At 38.8% G+C, this 20,691-nt stretch overlaps 2 protein-coding genes across 4 annotated transcripts in view; one reads left to right on the top strand and one right to left on the bottom strand.

Moving 5' to 3' along the window:
• The window catches only part of TSGA10 (testis specific 10), a 144,888-nt gene that overhangs the window by 1,705 nt on the left and 122,492 nt on the right, over window positions 1–20,691 (top strand). The gene's annotated exons all lie outside the window — the stretch shown is intronic.
• The window catches only part of C5H2orf15 (chromosome 5 C2orf15 homolog), a 33,383-nt gene continuing 18,378 nt past the window's right edge, over window positions 5,687–20,691 (bottom strand). For 2 of the 3 annotated variants that reach the window (XM_072614662.1, XM_072614661.1), the window contains one exon: window positions 5,687–6,028. In XM_072614662.1, the coding sequence (XP_072470763.1) occupies window positions 5,728–6,006 (279 nt within the window). In that variant the 5' untranslated portion in view covers window positions 6,007–6,028 and the 3' untranslated portion in view covers window positions 5,687–5,727. Of the gene's footprint in view, window positions 6,029–20,582; window positions 20,673–20,691 lie in introns of those variants that run through there. The other variant, XM_072614660.1, reaches the window with a different exon arrangement.

Here is a 20,691-nt window from a genome sequence, read left to right as displayed (position 1 = left end):
ACGGGCCCTTGGCTGAAGTACTCCTTTCTGTCGTGCAGGAATTCAAGGTCCGGCGTGTGGCACTGCGGGGACAATATTCCGGTAGCTTTCAGTAGAGTTGGTTTCCTTTGTGGTCCGACGCAGGGCTCGTGCGTTTAAAATAACCCGCTTCTGCGGAGTCCGCCGGTGCCTCAGCGGTCTGCAAAGGGGGTGTTAGACCCCAAATGCTTCACAACTCCCGGGGTGCTGGAATGAGGCAGCCTGATGTGAACATCCCGCGGGACGCGGTACAGAGAGCCCCTGCGCGCCCCCTCAGCCACAGCGGGCCTTCGGGGGTCCTCCTGACTCCGAGGGGGGGCAGGCGGCTCCGGGCAGGAGGCCTCGCAAGTCTGCAGTTGTAATAGGCCCGGTGATTGGTTAGTGCAGAGAGCCCCTGCGCACCCCCTCAGCCACAGCGGGCCTTCGGGGGGTCCTCCTGACTCCGAGGGGGGGCAGGCGGCTCCGGGCAGGAGGCCTCGCAAGTCTGCAGTTGTAATAGGCCCGGTGATTGGTTAGTGCAGAGAGCCCCAGCCCCAAACGGTTTCTAGCCCCTGGCATTTTAGGGTCTCTCCTGTACATTGCTTTTCTAGGAAAAATGAAAATTACAGGGTAAAATTACTTTGGGCCCTGCCAGCTCGCGGCTGTGACAGACCTCAGGCCAGGTTCCCCAGCTAGCATACACGGGAGGAAGAACGCTCTTGTCAGTCCTGCCCTTCTCAGTTACCTCCCTAATCCGGCAGCCTCAGAGAAGGAGGTAGGCTCTTCCCGTTCCCATCTGTCCCTCTCACACTTATTTGGTTTCATCAGTCATCTCTCAGATGATTCCAGTGGAGAAAGCCATACCAAAGGAGCTTGACTGGCCTCTTCCCCTAAATCTATGGAGGTTTTCCCCTATTCTAAAAAATATCTTCTCCTTTGTCCCTAAAATTACCAATTGTCATCCACATGGCAGGCAGCAAGGCATCGTGAAAGATAGGCAATAGGAAGCAAGGCAAACCACCGCCAAACCTTCCCCTCAGACCTGGATGGAGTTGGCTTGGGATCTTTGAGCCCAAGAACTCCAGGAATAGTAGCATTCCTCGGATTATTGACCTTCATTTCAGCCCAAGATTCAAAACTACCAGCCAGGGAATCAGCCTCTGAGAGATGCAACATGGCAACTGCAGGCAACTCCAGGCTTTTTTGCTATTAAGTAGTTTTTCAGTCATGACTGACTTGTGAGTCTATTTGGGGTTTTCTTGGCAAATATACTGGAGTAGTTTGCCATTTCCTTCTCCACTCATTTTACAGATGAGGAACTGAGGCACCAGGGTTAAGTGACTTGCCCAAGGTCACACATCTAGTAAGCGTCTGAGGCCAGATTTGAACTTCAAATGTGTCTTCCTGATTCTATGCCCAGTGCTCTATCCACTTTGCCACCTAGCTGCTCCAGATACTGAAGATCAGAAAATGGAGGTGCTTGGCACTGTCAAATGGTTCAGTAACAGAAGTAGATATGGTTTTATCAGTGGAAAATTAACATTAAAGAAAATGCATACCATCTGCTTTGCCACTGTGCCCTAAACATCACGTGACAATTCCATCTAATTTGCAGCTGGGTTCCACCAGTTAGAAAGGGAGCTCCCAGAAGGTGGAGACTACCTTGTTTTTCTTTTTGTATACCTATGATTTAGCATAATACTTTAAGCTCTTAATGCTTCTTTATTCATTCATTACCTTTTCCTTCCCCTTCACGATTAAATTCTTAAGTCTCTTTTTCTTGGCTCCACTCCATTCTTATTCAACTCTCCAGAATGTTGATAGGTATACCCAATAAGCAACTGAAATAGTTAACTCTCCAAGGTCTCTAATGCCATCCTTATTAAATCCAATGACTTTTTTGTTGTTATTTTTTGAGCTCGGTGTACCATTCATTACTCTTCAGGACCCCTGCTCTTCCCCTTGGCTTATCTAACCACTGAACTTCCTACTTCCCATCCCCTAAATGGAATAAACCCTCTAAGTATAGTAGATCTTATTTTCTGCTCTTTCTATACTCATTCTCATCTAATCCCATGGTTTTAATGATCACATCGATTCACTGACTCTCAAATCCAGTCTCTCTGCAAGAGATATAGTCTCATATTTCCAATTGTCTGCTAGCTATATTCAGTTTAATGTGTTCCAAATTGGCTTCTCTTCATGCAAGGACTAGCCTTCTCCAGAATTTTTCTGTTGATAGCTTAACACAGTGCTTGACACACAGTAGGCACTTAATAAATGTTGGCTGACTGTGTCATCATCTGTACAGCCACATAGGTTCAGAACCTTAAAATTATTTGTGACTCATTCATATCTAATGAGTTGCCAAACCCTGTTAATTCTTCCTTGGCAATATATCTTCAATCCATTCCTTTCTATAACTGAGGCAAATACCCTACACCTCAGTTCCTTTTACCTTGACTATTTAATAGCCTCTTAATTAGTCTTTCTAATTCATCTTTATTACCACATACTACCTCTACCTATCTTTAGCAAGCCAGGAATTTTCCTAATGCACCTTTCTGATTTCATAGAGCTCTTTTGTACTCAAAACATCTAATGGCTTTTCATTATCTTAATCTCCTGAGCCTGAAATCAAAATCCTCCAGAATCTGGCTCCAACCTGTTCTCATTTTCTAGCCAAAATGTGTACAACCTCCCCCGCCTCCCCCATTCTAATTATGCCGTCTCTTGCTTTATACCTTTCCTCATGCCACTTCCCCATGCCTGGAAGTGATTCAACAAGATGCTTGGTGACCCTAAATATCAGCTCCCAGGCCCAATTCAGATACTACTTCTCAGGATCCTTCACTAACCTCTTACCTCTTCCCTTCCTACCAAGCACAAAGGAATGGTTTGTCCCTTTGAAAATAGATCTCTCCTTTGTAAGAAAAGTTTATTTTTATAAAATAAACATGATGTACAGTATATGTATGATACACACAATTATATCTATCCACTCTCCTATATTATAAACTTCAGAACAAGATCTGTATTCTATCTTTCTAACTATTCTTAGCATAGGAATGCAGGTGTTTTATTCAATCAAATTAAATATTAAGTGCTTAATATGAAAAGCATTGTATTAAATATAGGGAAAGTTAGATGTAACACTAACTCTCCTATCAAGTAGTTTATAACCTAACAGCTTGATTTAATGTATAAAAGCACTGATTTAGAATCTGAAGACCCCGTCTGAGTCTTGACTGCTGATCTTGGACAAGTCACAAGTCAATGTAGTATGGTAATCCAATTCAGGATTTGCTGATACATCCCCACAACTCTGACACATAAACTTCAGTTTCTCTATTAATTTAGTTAACTCTAGTTTTCTGTGTGTGCTTAAAATTTCCACTCGTTCCTTATAAGCATCCCAACACATGCCCTGTGATGATCCAATTTCTAAATTGAATCAGTTCTGTAGTTTTTTTCTTTTTTAATGTTTGCTCTTTCTCTTTCCCACATTTCCTGGATAATAGGAATGACACTTAAGATTACCCACTATGTCCAGGACTCCTTGCTCATTCAATATTTATATCCATAATCAAAGAATTCCTCTTTTCCATCCTTACCTTTACTATTGTTATTACATAAAAAGGATGTAAATTTTATTTAACGAGTCAAACCTTTTGTTCCCTCCATCTTTCCTATGATTGTTGCAATGGAGAAAATCATACACTTTCTGTCATTTGGATGCCCCATCTCAAGTCCAACCTTGAGAACAAGTGCAGTTTCTCAGGCCATCTCCACTGGCTCTAGCCCAGTGGAGTGTTCATGTGGGAAATCATATTCCAGCTTCTTATGGTGATAGGGTGAATAAATCCTATTATTCAAATCCTAGTTCTCTGATGTGATATTTTCCTTCTCAGCCACTTACACAACAGGCTCTCTTGCTTTGTCCTTTGTTTCACTCCTTTGACTATTTTAAATTTTTTTAACTCTTTGTTAGGTGGTTTTGTCTACTCATACCAACCACATGCCTCTCAATTGTTCTCATTTTTTAAAATTCTTTGGAGACTATAGTATTCTACAACTTGCAGTCATACACCATTGGTAGAATAATGACAGTAAGAAGTCTGAGGTGATTAAAAGAGCATTGTGACACTACAGCCCACTCTCTTCCTCCAATTTAGTTCTGGACTTAAATCACTGTCTGTTCACTTAAATAGACAAGTCATTTCTACTTGCTGAATCTTGGTTTCCTCATCCATTACCTAAGGAGGATGGACTTTGCTTATCTCTAAGGGACCTTCCATAAATCCTATGATTCTAGTAGTCTCTCCCTTCCTAAAATAAACAGTACTTTCAAAATTACATTTCAATGAACTCATGATGGCTAAAAATTTCTTGATAAAGTTATGCCATTTTCTTAGTTACAGTTTACCACTGGAGTTTTGTTTAGAATTATTCTTGAGAATCTACAAAGTATCTAATTGCTAGCTTGTGTTATTTTTAGCATGATTATTTTAACACTCTCTTAAATTTAATAACTAGCCTAAAACCACTGATTATGCCTCACTTACCCATTTCCTTTATGGTTTAACTTTTCATATTTGTGAGCATTAATTTTTTTTAACCCCACAAGCAAACGCTAATGACTTATTTTTATTGTACAGATGCAGACTATTTAACTAGGCATTTGAAGCACTTACTGGTACGTTATAATATATACAAAAATAAGGAAAATAAATATCAATAAAGTATTTTCTCTTTGAGACAAATTGTTCTGGTTTGACCTAATATTACTTGAGCCAATAGTCCTGTGGCTAAGCTACTGCACTGTGAAGAACAGCAACTGACTAGTATAAAAAAATAAAAAGGCTTTTTGTTTCATTTTACACCTGAAATTGTTTCCTGTATCTAAGCACCACATAGTGATGGTACGAAATGCCAGTAGTTACAAGGTAAAAATTTAACATTTTAATACTTGTCAGTGTATTACTTAAAAAAAAGTTCAATAAATTAAACATGGAAAAATCACCTTCAAGAGAAGATGTAATTAAAGGGTTCCAAAGGTTACAAGTCATTTGTACAAATTTCCCATTTTGGGAAGTCTGTTAGTTTTCTTTACTGTTATCCTCAAATATTGGAGAATGGTAAGGAAACTAAAATAAAATAATTTCAATGTTCATGGGCTCAAATAGGAAATGGTACCTGGGCAACACATATACTTGAAATTGTGTAAAACACTGAAAGCTGATTATACTTCTTAATCAATCAAATGTATTTGCCAAGGTAGGTGTTTTGCTACTCAGAAACTCTAAAGTATTTTTTGGTAACAGATAAAACAGATCATTAACTAACCTTTTTATAAATTATCAAAAATTCTACAAAGTAACATTTTCATAATAGGAGTCAAGAAGGAGACAGAGTCTACTAGATGCTAAAATAATAGATATTAAGATCAAGCTAGTCTTATGCATTTAAACACCATTATTTCAAAAATCCCAGTATTTTACAAAGGCAGAATACTGGACTGGATTTATCTGCTTTGACTAGTGGAAGGCTTTTTCTTCAAAGAGGCTTTTAGTTACCTTTTTGTTATTAAAAAAAGAAACAGTACATTGTGTCAAAATAGCAAATGAGAAGTAGTAAAACTCCATTTTTTCAAGATTATCAAATAAAATCAAGCAGTTTGACTCACCAGTTAACCAAAGGGGTTTGTTTGTTAATAATGTAGAAATAGCCTCATTCCACATCTATCATTTCTAGTCCGTCTCTCTCTTTAACATATGTCACAGGACTTAGTTCTTTTCCTGAATGAGATTCTGTGCCAGTGTCTTCATTGGCTGTAAAGTTTTCTGCTTGAATTGTATCTTCTAACCTTATTTTTCTGGTATTCTGAAATAACTGAGTCACTGGTTTTAACCTGGTTTTCTCAGTCCTTCGGATTAAATGATCCTCCACTTTTGAATCACTGTGTATAGGAGATACTTGAGTGGCAGATTTACTAAGAGAGAATCCCATTTTGGGGCAATATCTTCAAAGTCTGAAAAAAAAATTGCCAAGAAAATTTCTATGTAGCTGAAAAACAATGCTCACAAATTTTTCTTCTACTTGATCACTGAAAAACTCCTATTTGAAAGATAGGAAACCAATGAAAATGTCAAAAGCTAGTACTAATTACTTGCCATGTATGCTTAACACATAAAATTGGAAGGAATGTAATATCATTGTTGTCATACAGAATTATACAAATAAATTACTCCTCCCCACTTACCAGTATTTAGGAGGTTACATTTACCTTTTGGGAAGATTAGTAAGTTCTTTATTTTTAAAATTTAACATTTTAACTTACTATTTATCTTAAACATGATTTTCTTTTTAAATTTTGGGTTCCAAGTTCTTTCCCTCCCTTCCATCCCTACCCGACCCATTGAAATGCAAGCAAAATATCAATTACATATGTAAAATCATGTAAAACACATTTCCATATTAGCCATATTTTTTTAAAAAGCAAGAAAAATAAAGAAAGTGAGAAAATTATACTTCAGTTTGCACCCAGAGTTCATCAGGTAGTCTTTCTGGATGTGGATAGCATTTTTCATCATGAGTTCCTTGGAATTATCTTGGATCATTGTATTGATCAGAGTAACTAAGACTTTCACAGTTCATGATCATTATAACCTTGCTACCTTGCACAATCATCTCTCAGTTCTCATTTCATGTTGCATAAGTTCATATAGTTCTTGCCATGTTTTTCTGAAATCACCTCCTTATCATTTTGTAAAGCACAATAGTACTCCATCACAATCATATGCCATGACTTTTTTCAGCCTTTCCCCATTTGATATGCATCCTCTAAATTTCCAATTCTTTGCTACCACAAAAGAGCTGCTATAAAGATTTTTGTACACGTAGGTCCTTTTCCTTTGATCTCTTTGGGAAACAGACCTAGTAGTGGTATTACTGGGTTAAAGGGTATGCAAAGTTTTATAGCCCCTTGAGGATAGTTTCAAATTGAACTCCAGAATGGTTGGACCAGTTCACTAGTCCAACAACAGTTCGTTAGTATATCTATTTTTTCCTCACCCCCTCTAGCACTTGTCATTTCTGAGAGGTGTGATGTGGTACCTAAGAGTTGTTTTAATTGGCATTTCTAATCAAAAGTGATATCGGACCTTTTGAGTATTGATAGCTTTGATTTCTTCTTCTGAAAACTGCTTGGTTGTATCCTTTGACCATTTATCAATTGGGGAACAGTTCGTATTTTTATACATTTGACTCAATTTGACTCGATATCTATTTGAGAAATGAGACCTTTTCCAGAGAAACACTGTAAAAATTTTTGATACTACATCATTGTCTATGATGTCTTTGAACAGAATGTAGTTTTCCTGATTATTGCTGTTAATTAGGTCAGTTTTTGCTTTTGCTTTGTCTGAGATCATGATCACTACTCCTATCTTTTTTAGTTCAGCTGAAGCATATTAGATTCTGCTCCAGCCTTTTATTTTAACTCTGGATGTGTATTTCTGTTTCAAGTGTATCTCCTGTAAATTTTGGTTTCTAATCCATTCTGCCATCTGCTTCTGTTTTTATGAGTGAGCTCTCTCCACTCACATTCACAGTTATGATTACTATGTATTTTCCTTTACCTCGTTTTCTTTTGTTTCTTCTCTTTTTATCCTGTTCCCCCTCAAAAGTCTGTTTTGCTTCTGACCATTGCCTTCCTTAATCTGCCCTCACTTTTATCATCGCTGCCCCTTTTTCTCATCCCCTTTACTTCCCTATTAGGTGAGTGTAAAAGCAAGCACTCTGACATACAGGAGGGCCTGCTATCACAAGTTCTTTCATCTGCTTTTCTAGAAAGAAAGGCAACTTGAGGGGTCAACAATCAATTTAATCAAGCAAATGTATCACTTTGTTCAGGGGTAAAAGTCAGCACCCTGAACTTCAGAGAAAATACAAAGAAATCAAAATTAACAGACAGTGCTTCCAGCTGTCTGACATAAGCAATACATACATCACAAATCAAGAGGCAGATAACTGTCTGATCACACATACATAGTCACCAGAGAGAGAAGCATCAACATCTGGGTTTTCAAAGCCTGGGGGCCCCTTAGCAGCTGCCCAGAGTCTCATCAGGCCAAAGAAACACTTTCAATCAGTAAGCCCCAAAGTAAAATCTCACTTCAGAGTCTTTATACCTTTTTTAGAGCCAGAGGCATCACAACCCTTGAGAATCATTGCCTCATTAACAAAAGGTGTAGGCCTTCCTACAAATCTTCCCAGGTCCATTAATAGGTGGGGAAGATCTTCTTTAATCACATTATTCAATCAGAGGCACTTGATTATACTAAGACAAAAAATGCATTATCAATACAATAAGTTACATTTCTATTCACAGATGAGTGTGTAAATATATTCCTCCCTCTGTGAACCAATTCTGATGAGTGAGGTTCAAACACTACCTGATGCCACTCCCACCTCCTATTTCTCCTTCCACAAAGTTCCTTCCTTGAGCTCCTCTTTTATGTAAGAAAAATTTCCCCATCCTACCTCTTCTTTATCCCTTCTCCTAGTATATTCCTTTCTCACCCCTTCATTTTTCTGAAGATCATTTCAACATCTCACATCCATGCCCTTTTGTCTAGGTAAACTCTTTTTAACTGTTTTAATAATGATAATATTCTTAGGAGTTACATGTATCATCTTCCCCTTAGGAATATAAAAAGTTTAACTTTATTGAGTCTCTTATGATTACTCTTTCATGTTTACCTTTTCATGCTTCTCTTGAGTCTTGTGTTTGAATGTCAGATTTCTATTCAACTCTGGTCATTTCATTAGGAATGCTTGAAACTCCTTTATTTTATTAAATATCCATTTTTTTCCTCCAAAGGATTATATAGTTTTACTGAGTAGATTATTCTTGGTTGTAATGCTACTTCCTTTGTCTTCCAGAGTATCATATTCCAAGCCCTCTATTCCTTTACCATGGAAGCCACTAATGTTACACCATTATATTTGATTTGTTTCTTTCTGGATGCTTGCAGTATTTCCTCCTTGACCTGGGAGCTCTGGAATTTGGCTATATTATTCCTGGGAGTTTTCATTTTGAGATCTCTATTTTTATTTTACCCTTTGGGTCTAAAATGTCTGAGCAGCTTTCTTTGATAATTTTTCGAAATATGATGTCTAGGCTCTTTCATTGATCATAGCTTTCAGATAGTTCTATAATTCTTAAACAATCTAGCCTTGGTCTTTTTTCCAGCTCAGTTGTTGTTCCAATGAGATATTTCACATATTCTAATTTTCTGTTCTTTTGATTTTGTTCTATTATTTCTTTTTCTTTTTTTAATTAATTAATTAATTTAACTTTTAATTCATTTTCACAAAATTTTGGGTTCCAAATTTTCTCCCCATTTGTCCCCTCCCCCCACCCCAAAACACCGAGCATTCTAATTGCCCCTATTACCAATCTGCCCTCTCTTTTATCATCCCTCCCTTCCCTTGTACCTATCTTCTCTTTTGTCCTGTAGGGCCAGATAACATTCTATACCACATTGCCTGTATTTCTTATTTCCTAGTAGCAAGAACAGCACTCGACAGCTGTTCCTAAAACTTTGAGTTCCAACTTCTCTTCATCCCTCCCTCCCCACCCATTCCCTTTGGGAAGGCAAGCAATTCAATATAGGCCATATCTGTGTAGTTTTGCAAATGACTTCCATAATAGTCATGTTGTGTAAGACTAACTATATTTCCCTCCATCCTATCCTGCCCCCCATTGCTTCTATTCTCTCTTTTGATCCTGTCCCTCCCCAAGAGTGTTGACTTCAAATTGCTCCCTCCTCCCATTGCCCTCCCTTCCATCATCTCCCCCACCCTGCTTATCCCCTTCTCCCCCACTTTCCTGTATTGTAAGATAGGTTTTCATACCAAAATGAGTGTGCATTTTATTCCTTCCTTTAGTGGAATGTGATGAGAGTAAACTTCATGTTTCTCTCTCACCTCCCCTCTTTTTCCCTCCACTAAAAAGTCTTATGCTTGCCTCTTTTATGAGAGATAATTTGCCCCATTCCATTTCTCCCTTTCTTCTTCCAATAGATTTCTCTCTCACAGCTTAATTTCATTTTTTTAAGATATGATCCCATCCTATTCAATACACTCTATGCTCTCTGTCTCTCTGTGTATGTGCATATGTGTGTGTGTGTGTGTGTGTGTGTGTGTGTGTGTGTGTGTGTAATCCCACCCACTACCCAGATAGTGAAAAGTTTCAAGAGTTACAAATATTGTCTTTCCATGTAGGAATGTAAACAGTTCAACTTTAGTAAGTCCCTTTATGACTTCTCTTTGCTGTTTACCTTTTCATGCTTCTCTTCATTCTTGTGTTTGAAAGTCATATTTTCTTTTCAGCTCTGGTCTTTTCATCAAGAATGCTTGAAAGTCCTGTATTTCATTGAAAGACCATTTTTTCCCCTGAAGTATTATACTGAGTTTTGTTGGGTAGGTGATTCTTGGTTTTAGTCCTAGTTCCTTTGACTTCTGGAATATCATATTCCACTCCCTTCAATCCCTTAATGTAGAAGCTGCTAGATCTTGTGTTATCCTGATTGTATTTCCACAATACTTGAATTGTTTCTTTCTAGCTGCTTGCAATATTTTCTCCTTGACCTGGGAACTCTGGAATTTGGCCACAATGTTCCTAGGAGTTTCTCTTTTTGGATCTCTTTCAGGCGGTGATCTGTGGATTCCTTGAATACTTATTTTGCCCTCTGGTTCTAGAATATCAGGGCAGTTTTCCTTGATAATTTCATGAAAGATGATGTCTAGGCTCTTTTTTTTTTTTTGATCCTGGTTTTCAGGTAGTCCCATAATTTTTAAATTGTCTCTCCTGGATCTATTTTCCAGGTCAGTTGTTTTTCCAATGAGATATTTCACATTATCTTCCATTTTTTCATTCTTTTGGTTTTGTTTTGTGATTTCTTGGTTTCTCATAAAGTCATTAGCCTCCATCTGTTCCATTCTAATTCTGAAAGAACTATTTTCTTCAGTGAGCTTTTGAACCTCCTTTTCCATTTGGCTAATTCTGCTTTTGAAAGCATTCTTCTCCTCATTGGCTTTTTGAACCTCTTTTGCCAATTGAGTTAGCCTATTTTTCAAGGTATTATTTTCTTTAGCATTTTTTTGGGTCTCCTTTAGCAAGCTGTTGACCTGCTTTTCATGCTTTTCTTGCATCTCTCTCATTTCTCTTCCCAGTTTTTCCTCCACCTCTTTAACTTGATTTTCAAAATCCTTTTTGAGCTCTTCCATGGCCTGAGCCCATTGAATGTTTATTCTGGATGTTTGGGATACAGAAGCCTTGACTTCTGTGTCTTTCCCTGATGGTAAGCCTTGTTCTTCCTCATCCAAAAGGAAGGGAGGAGATATCTGTTCACCAAGAAAGTAACCTTCTATGGTCGTATTTTTTTCCCCTTTTCTGGGCATTTTCCCAGCCAGTGACTTGACTTCTGAGCTTCCTCTTCACACCCACCTTGCCTCAAGATCTGTCCAGCCAGTGCTTGGGGGCTGAGATTCAAATGCTGCTTCCCAGCCTCAGGGCTTTCGGTGGGGTCAAGGCTGCTATTCAGTGTGAGATTAAGTTCAGCTGCCCAGGTGGGGGCAGGGCCACCTCACTGGGGCTCAGTTCCCTCAGGGGGTTTATGCAGAGACCTTCAACAACAGATCCTGGCTCCTGCCTGCTTTGGGAGCCCTTGTCTGCTGCTGCCTCCGCTGCTGCCTCCCGAGGGGGCCTGAGTTATGGGGACACCCCACTCCCATCTCGGCCACCCAAAAAGACTCTCTCACTGACCTTTGTCACCTGTGGGTGGAGGGACCTGTGCAGCCGCTGGATATTCTGTCCCTGAAGCTTGCTCGGATCTGTCCCCTCAGTGCCATGTGGCCAAGCCCGGGCTTGGCTCTGCTCCGGGTCTGGTGCTCGACGGACCTTTTGGGTCAGTTCTCCAGGTCTCTCTGGAACAGAAATCTCCTCTGCTCCATTGTTCTGTGGATTCTACTGCTCCAGAATTTGCTGGGAGTTCTTCTTCACAGGTAAATTATGGGCTGTGGGTTTGGAGCTAGCATATATGTATCTTTCTACTACACCATCTTGGCTCCTCCCCCTGTTCTATTATTTCTTGATGTCTCATGGAGGTATTAGCTTCCACTTGCCCAATTCTGCTTTTTAGGAGTTTTCTTTGGTGAATTTTTTTTTTACCTCTTTTTCCATTTGATGAATTCTGTTTTTTAAGGAGTTCTTTATACTTCAGTGAATTTTATCATTAGATCAATTCTATTTTTTAAGGTGTCATTTTCTTCAGTGAGGTTTTATACCTCTTTTACCAAGCTGTTAATTCTCTTTTCATAATTTTCTTGCATTGTTCTCATTTATTTTCCCAATTTTTCCTCTAACACTTATCTCTTTAATGCTTCCAGGAATTCTTGTCAGGTTTGGGTCTAATTCGGATTTTTAAGGCTTTGTTCATGGCTATTTTTACATTGTTGTTTTCTTCTGAATTTATGTCTTGGTTTTCCCTTCCCTACTTCCAAAGCTTTTTATGGTCAAATTCTTTTTTTGTTGTTGTTTGCTCTTTTTTCCAGCCTACTTCTTGACTTTGAACCTTAAAGTTGGGTTTTGCTCACCTGGGACTAGGGAGGCACTGTCCCAAACTTTAGGCTTTTTTGTGCTGCTTTTTCTAGAGCTAGTTGTGAGGGGTCTGCAAGTTTTTAGTGCTTCCAAGGTAGAGTGATCCTGGTAGAGGTATGGTCACTGCTCTCTTGGTCTGTATCCTGGTCTTTACCCAGGAAAGGGCCCTGTTCCCCTGCAGCCTCAAGTAGTAGAGTTCCTCTTTGTTTTGGAACTGTGACCAGGACCCCTACTCCCTTGTGACCAAACCCCTGGAACTGCAACTCAGAATTGCATATGGGCAATAGAGTTGTCAATCAGTTCCAGCTGTACCTTTTAATAGCAAAGGGTTCCCTGTACTCTCTTTCCAACCAACTGTACAATTGCCTTATCATCATCTCTGGGCTGAGAACTCCTGAAGGTGCTGCAGTCACTGTTGCTGCCATAGCCTGTGTGGACTCTGGACAGGCCTCCACCCTCATGTTACCAACTTCTCCTAAGTTTTATTATGCTGGAAAAAAGGTCTCATCCTGTCCTTGGCTCTGTCCCTCCAAAATTAGATTTGAGGTGTTATTTTAAAGCTGTGTAGACAGGAATATTGGGAGAGTTCAGCTGGGTAGATGCCCCTAATCTACCACCTTGGCTTCTGGTTCTTAAGTGCTTCAAATTCTTCTGGAAAACTTTTTAAAAATACATACGAACCTCCAAGTGTTAATCTCAAGTCACTTTTCGAAAAGTAGCAAGGTAGCACACTGACTTTATAATTCTGAATGCCATTAATTCTTGCTACAAAATCATTTATTCATTCAATAGATAGTTAATTGAACACGTACTGTAGGCATTTGGTAGCTCAGTGGATGGAACACTAAGCCTGGAGTCAGGAAGACCCAAGTTCAAATCCAACTGCAGATACTTCCTAGCAAATCACTGAACTTCTGATTACCTGACAAAATGCATTCACTGGAAAAGGAAATGGCAAATCACTCCAGCATCTTTGTCAAGAAAACCCCAACTGGGGTCACGAAGGATTAGACTTGACTAAAACAACTGAATAATCCCCCAAAAGCTCTTGGTTTATGGAAAATATTGTCCTAGACTTTCTTCAGTGTGCAAAAAGTGCTCCCTGTTCTCAACAAACTTACATTATAGTAGACAAGATACATCACACCTTAATAGTCTAACCTTATTTTGTGCAGAAGTGATATGCAACTATTTTTGAAAATTTTCAAATAAAACTTTAGCTGTGAAAACCCATTCTTCCAAATGTATACATAAGATGGACACTATTAATAGAAAGAGAATACTGGAATCAATGTTCAGTATTCTCAAAACACTGAGACCAATTAAGATTAAGTCCATTTTAAGGCATTACAGAGAAGAACAAGATAAATTACTAAATCTACTTCAGAATTCCTCAGTGAGTTAAAATCTAACAGGGTACTCTTTGGGTATAATTTACCCAATCATAAATATTTTACACAAAAATCTTTCCAGACAATATTTCTGGGTTTAACTACATATTTTAGGGAATTAGCTTCTGCATAATTTACTTAGCATTTCAAAAGGTTTTTTTTTTTGGTTTTTTTTTTACATCTTGACTACTAAAATATTCAGTGTTTCTTACTGTATACCTAGGACCTTGGGAAAATGATAATGCATTCCTAGGATTCTTTCTTTGATTATGGCTTTCAGGTAGTTCAAGAATTCTTAAATAATCTCTCCTTGATCTATTTTCCAGGCCAGTTGTTTTTCTGATTTATAATTGCTACTAAAAGCTTACTTCAAATAACTCAAGCTCTTAAATAATTAAAAGATTAAAATTCTACATAAGTATAAAGTACTTTCTGATTACTTCTTTTTTGGATCTGTAAAATAAGCATGAATCAGGAAGAAAGCAAACTTTATATGGATCTGTTGAAAAAACAAAAAAAGGTGAGAGGCATCCAGGCACCTAGCATGGCAGGTGGCCTTGGAGCAAGATATACTGGGGTTCAAATCTAACCCTTGACACATTATGTGTCCCACTCTAGACAAGTCACTTAAACCCCGAGAGCCCCAGGAATGCAAAAACAGATCAGTTAGAGTTTCCCAAACAAATAAAATTACTAAGAAACAGTTCCAAAGATTATCTTACCCAATCACAATAAATGCTTGCATTTATTAAAGAGTACTTTAAACATAGCAGAATAGAATCCTAAGCATAGTACAGTGTCCAGCACATAATAGGAGCTTAATAATTATTTGTAGGTTGAAAAATATGCATTTGAGATAAAAAAATTTGGAAAGATTTGTGATTTATTTTAAAAGGCTCATAGACTTTGAGATGGAAGAGACTTTGAAAATATTCAGTTTAGTCATTTTACAAATATGTTAACATTTCTAGAGATATTTGGTAATATGTATCTTGTTAAACTTTTGAAATCTAAATTACCTGCTGTGTAAACTATTCGGCTTTCAAATATTTTCTCTTTATCACAAAAATATTCTAATATTTGACCCAAATTACTAAAGTTGAGTTGATTCTGTTCTCTGATTTATTTTTACTTTAAAAAATAAGTAGGCTGTTTCCTTTCCCTAATCTTTCTTCCACCTATATTTTACCTATTATTTCCCATAAAAGAAGGCAGAATTAAAGTACCACTGACACAGCAGGTAGGACTGGTCTGTTTCTGCATTCCTAGGATTCTTTCTTTGATCATGGCTTTCAGGTAGTCCAAGAACTCTTAAATAATCTCGATATATTTTCCAGGTCAGTTGTTTTTCTGATGTTATATTTCATATTTTTTCAGTCTTTTGACTTTGTTTCATGACCTCAGAGAGTTATTAGCTTCCATCTGACTAATTCTAATGTTTAAGGAATTATTTTCTTCAACAAGGCTTTGTGCCACTTTTACCAAGCTGTTAATTCTCTTTTCATCATCATCTTACACTGCTCTCATTTCTTTGCCCAGTTTTTCCTTTATCACTGTTATTAAAACCATTTTTTTTGCTCTTTTAAAAATCTCCTTAGCTCTTCTAGAAATTTTTGTTGGGCTTGTGTACAATCTACATTAAAAAAACAAACTTTCCTTTTAGATTTTTGAAGTTGTTAACTTTTTCTTTGTATCTTGAGCCTCCCTGTCACCACAGAAGCTATTTATGATGAGGTTCTTTTTTTATTGTTTACAAATTTTTCCAGCCTCTATCTTGATTTTAGAGCTTTATGTTAGAGTTGGGCTCTACTCACTTCTGGGGTGGGGATCTGGTGTGATCTGGGGAGAGTTCTGGTCACTATCTACCTGGTCTTCACTTTGGTCCTTACCCAAGTAGGGCCTCTGTTCTCTCTTCAAGATCACAGACTGAAACTGCTCCTCTCTTTCCTGGATCTGCAACCTGGAACTGGGTAATAGGCAACACAATTGCCAAATGATGCCTAGTTCCATATCCAGTGTTTGCACTGGGCTCCCTTATAATCTCTTTCTGACCAGGTGTTTTGTCCCTTACTGTCCTTAGGCGCTGAGGGCTCTTGGTGCTGCCCCTGCTGCCACAGCTGCTACCTCCTCCAAGCCTTATAGCCAGCAATGCTTCTGCCATGCTGGGCACCTGGCCAGTTCCCACTCCAGTGTCCACAGACTTCTCTTTCTTTTCCTAAACTGTCTTGGGCTGGAAAAAAGGTTGCACTGTGACTTATTTTCTGTTATCCCACCCAGAATTTGATTTGACACACCTTTTAAAAGTTACTTTGGGGGTTGGGAGACCTCAGCAGAAATGCTCACTATACTTTGTCATCTTGGCTCCACCTTTCCCTGTTACTGTCAAGGATACTGTCAAGTTCCCTAGGCTTTGCAACCTAGATGTTATCCTCTGCTCCTAATTCCCATGTTCTCCCCTGTCCTGTCCCCCTCAAATCCAATCTGATGCCAAGGTCATCGATTTTACCTTTGCAGTCTCTCTCTTTTGCCTCCCTTCTCTCCTTTGACACTGCTCTGGTGCAGGCCCATCTCATTAAGCCTGGACTATTCCAATAGTCTGCTTGGTTGATTTGCACCCTACAAATCTCTTCCTACTCCATCCCATCTTCCATTTAGTAGTCAGTGGATTTTCCTAAAGCACAGGTTTGACCTGTCACCTCCCCATTTAATAAACTCCAGTAGTTCCTTATCACCCCCAGGATCAAATATAAATCCTCTGCTTGGGATTCAAGCTCTTCATAACCTAGCCTCTCCCCTCATCTTTCCAGTTTTCTTACATATACCACCATCCATGTACTTTTCAATCCAGTAACACTGTCCTCCTTGTTGATCCTTGAACAAGATACTCATCTCCCTACTGTGGGCACTTTCACTGGCTGTCCCCCATGGCCAGAATGTTCTCCCTCCTTGTTTCTGCCTCCTGACTTTCCTTTCCTGGCTTCCTTCAAATCCCAGCTAAAATCTTACATTCTACAAGAAGCCTTTCCTAATGTCTCTTAACTCTAGTGCCTTCTCTCTGCTGATTACTTCCTGTCTATCCTGTATATAGCTTGTTTGTACCTATTTGTTTGCATGTTGTCTCATTATGCTGTGAGCTCCTTAACAGTAGACCAGCTTTTGACAGCCTTAGAATCCCCAGCATTAAGGACAGAGCATGGTATACAGTAGGTGCTTAATAAATATTTATTGACTGATTCTAGGACTTAAAGCTCTTTACAACCTTGTTTCCAGCCTTCTTACATATTACCACTCTCCACAATCCAGCTTTACTGGTTTACTTACTGTTCTTCACATATAGCAGTGGATCTTTCATCTTTCTGCTTTTGCTCTAGCTGTCCCCATCCCTGGAATATACTACCTTTACCTCTACTTGTAAATATGCCTGCCTTCCTTCAAACCTCAGTGCAGAAGTCTTTCCTAGTGCCCTCAGCTGCTAGTGCCTTCTCCTTCTATTAACCTGCTATTATTTGTGTCCATGCTAGCTCCTTCAATAGAATGTGCACTTCTTGTAGGCAGGGGCTGTTTTTACTTTTTTTTTTTTTTTTGCATTTTCAAGGTTTAGCACATTGCCTGATACATATCCAGAACTTAATAAAACTCTTGTTGATTGACTGAGAGATATTTGTTCATATGTGGTTTTATACTGCTCTTTGCTTGTGAGTTCAGCTTCTTAAGGACACGGATACTGTGGGCATCTCTAAAAAATGCCCACAGTAATGCCAGCTACATGGTTTGCTAATAAATATTTGTTGAACTAGAATACTGGTTGTTCTAGAAGATGAAATGATCTGCTTCAAAAAGTAAAGCAACTCCTTTGTAACTTTTAGGAATAAAAGAAAAAAATAAAAAGAAAAAAGAGAAACCACTGACCATCATGGACTTTTCATTTGTCTCACTTTTTCTGAAACCATCTTTCAGTAAAATAGTATTCCATTACATTGATACACAATGATTTGTTCAATTATTTCTCAACTAATGGGCACTTTCTTAGTTACAGTTCTTTGCAACTATAGAGAGACCTGCTAAAAAGAGGCCCTTTTCTTCTGGAGATCAAAGCCTATTATTGAAATATAGGCCTAGTATTAGTACTACCAATAATAAGTCAACAAGCATTTATTAAGCACTTACTACATGCCAAGCACTAACAAAGCACTGGGAATACAAAAAGGTAAAAGACAGACTCTGCCTTCAAGGAACTCACAAACCAATGGAGGAGAGAAGAAACAATTTTGCACAAACAAGCTATTTATAGGATAAACAGGAAATAATCGAAAGAGGGAAGGCAATAGAATTGAGAGGTTAGGAAATACTTATGCAGAAGATGAGATTTTCATGTGAAAGATCAAGGAAGCCAGAGAAGCCAAAAGACTTCCACAGGGTCAAAAAATACGCATAGTTTAGTAATTATTGGGACACAATTCCAAAATGCTTGCCAGAATGGCTTGATGTACCCTTCAACATGTCATTTTTTTTTGTCATGCTTGCCAATCTAGTGAGTATGAAGTACAACATTAAAGTTGCTTTAATTTACATTTCTCTACTTACTAGTGATTTGGAGCATTTTTTTTCACATGATTATAAGTAGTTTAGGTTTCTTCCATGGAGAACTGCCTGTTCAAATAACCTTAGACTATTTATTAAGTGAGAAGTGGCACTTATTTTCATAAACTTGAATCAACTCCTTGTATATTTTGAAATGAGATCTTCATCCGTGAAACTTGCAACAAAGATTGTTTTCCCTCTTTTAATCTGGGCTACACTGGATTTATGCCAAAATTTTAAAATTTTATATAATCAAAATTGTCTATTTTATTTTCTGTGATCTTCTGTATCTCATTAGGTCTATTTATAGATTTGAAACGTAATTTTTTCCTTGATCCTCTCTGCAACCTATGATGTAACCTTATATTAGTTTTACATATATATATACACACATATATATACATATATATATATTTGGAAGCCATCTTGGTATGGTGTTCTAAACTTAAAATTCTGCTAGAATGTTTTCTCCGTGGTTTTGTCAAACAGTGAGTTCTTATTCTAGTATCAATGTTATCTGAATTTATCAAAGACTTATTGGCTCCTGTAAGTTGGGTACCTAATGTGTTCTACTGAGTGACCTCTTTGTCTTTTAACCAGTACCACATTGTTTGGATTACTACTGCTTTGTTAGTATAATTTGAAATCTGGTATTAGGCTCCCACCCTTCCCACTTTTTTCATTATTTCCCTTCATATTCTTAATCTTTCATGTTTCAGATTAATTTATTACTTCTTCTAGTTCTATAAAGTAATCCTTTGGGATATCAGCATAGAATGACGCATAAAGTAATATTTTCATTTTTGCTGCGTTGACATAATCTACCCATAAACAGTATGTTTAGGTAAAGAGTGTTTCAAGGTTACGTGCGTATAGTTCCTGTGTGTACTCTGGGAAGCGGATGCTCAAATGTTTTCAATATCTTGCAATTACTTTAAATGGAACTCTCTTCCTGCTGGGATGTTAGCAATCTATGGAAATGCTGATGATTTACGTGGATTTATTTTTTACCCTACAACTCTGCTGAACTTATTTCACTTACTTTTCTGGCTGACTATAAGGCTGCCAAAGCACACCAATATATCCCCCTAAAGGCGTTGGCTTTGTTTTTACTGACTCCCTGGGCTTGCTACCAGAGTTGGTATTTTGGCACCACCCCCAGTGACTGCGATGGTGTGAACGACAGTACTAACCCATCCTCACTGCTGAGTCTTAATCGACAGCGGCTCTGGAAAACGGAGAAGAGGAGGGCGGGGAGAGGACTCCGGCCGTGGCACGGCAGGTTCTGCCGGCCGCGTAGGCTGGTCTTGTCGGAACGTGTTCCCTTATCACAAGGACGGGGGCATGGGTACGATGACAAATGTAACAACAGAGTGTAACCATTATGGGGAAGATCCCTCATCGGTCGGACTAAGGGTTTTCCCCAAGGAGTCAGATCCATCTCAATTAGTCTGGAAGACCAGGAGGACTCCCATTACCTGGGTTACAAAAAAAAGCTTAAGGAAAAAATCGAACTGTTGCATATACATTATCTTCAATGTGTATACGTAAAACTATAGAGCCACCTACAAAATCAGAATTATGAAGTTAGGCACACCTGAAGCACCTGCGTTATGCTCTCAGTCTTGAACATCCTGCTGGAGATGTTCATACTGACAGGTGTAAAACGTGGGTCAAATTATGGCCCACCTTTCCAAGACATGAACTGTCAGTCTCTTCGAGAGGGGACCTGAGCTTTTAAACAGATTTGAGCTGCTTCACCCACGCTGAAATACACTCCGGGGAAACTGAGACATCCCACCAGCTGTAGTTAGGAAAAAAGAAAGGAAAAAGAGAAAGGAGAGGAGCCGCCACGGCTCCTACGCGCTGCTGCCGCGACCTGGCTCCCAGAGGACGCCTGTCTTACACAGCAGGCCGGGAGGCCCAGCGCGTCCCCCCTCTCTCACCTTAAGATGGCCCCTGACATCCGAATCCGTTTCCACACCGCCTCAGCACCGGCGGGAAGGTCCGGACTGAACGGGGGCTTCCTGCCAGACACCCAAACGCGGCAGGCGC

Source organism: Notamacropus eugenii, chromosome 5 (assembly GCF_028372415.1).
Source record: "Notamacropus eugenii isolate mMacEug1 chromosome 5, mMacEug1.pri_v2, whole genome shotgun sequence".
Classification (NCBI taxonomy): Eukaryota; Metazoa; Chordata; class Mammalia; order Diprotodontia; family Macropodidae; genus Notamacropus; species Notamacropus eugenii.
The sequence above is the reverse complement of the archived record's forward strand: the minus strand, read 5'-3'. Positions and strand labels throughout refer to the sequence as shown.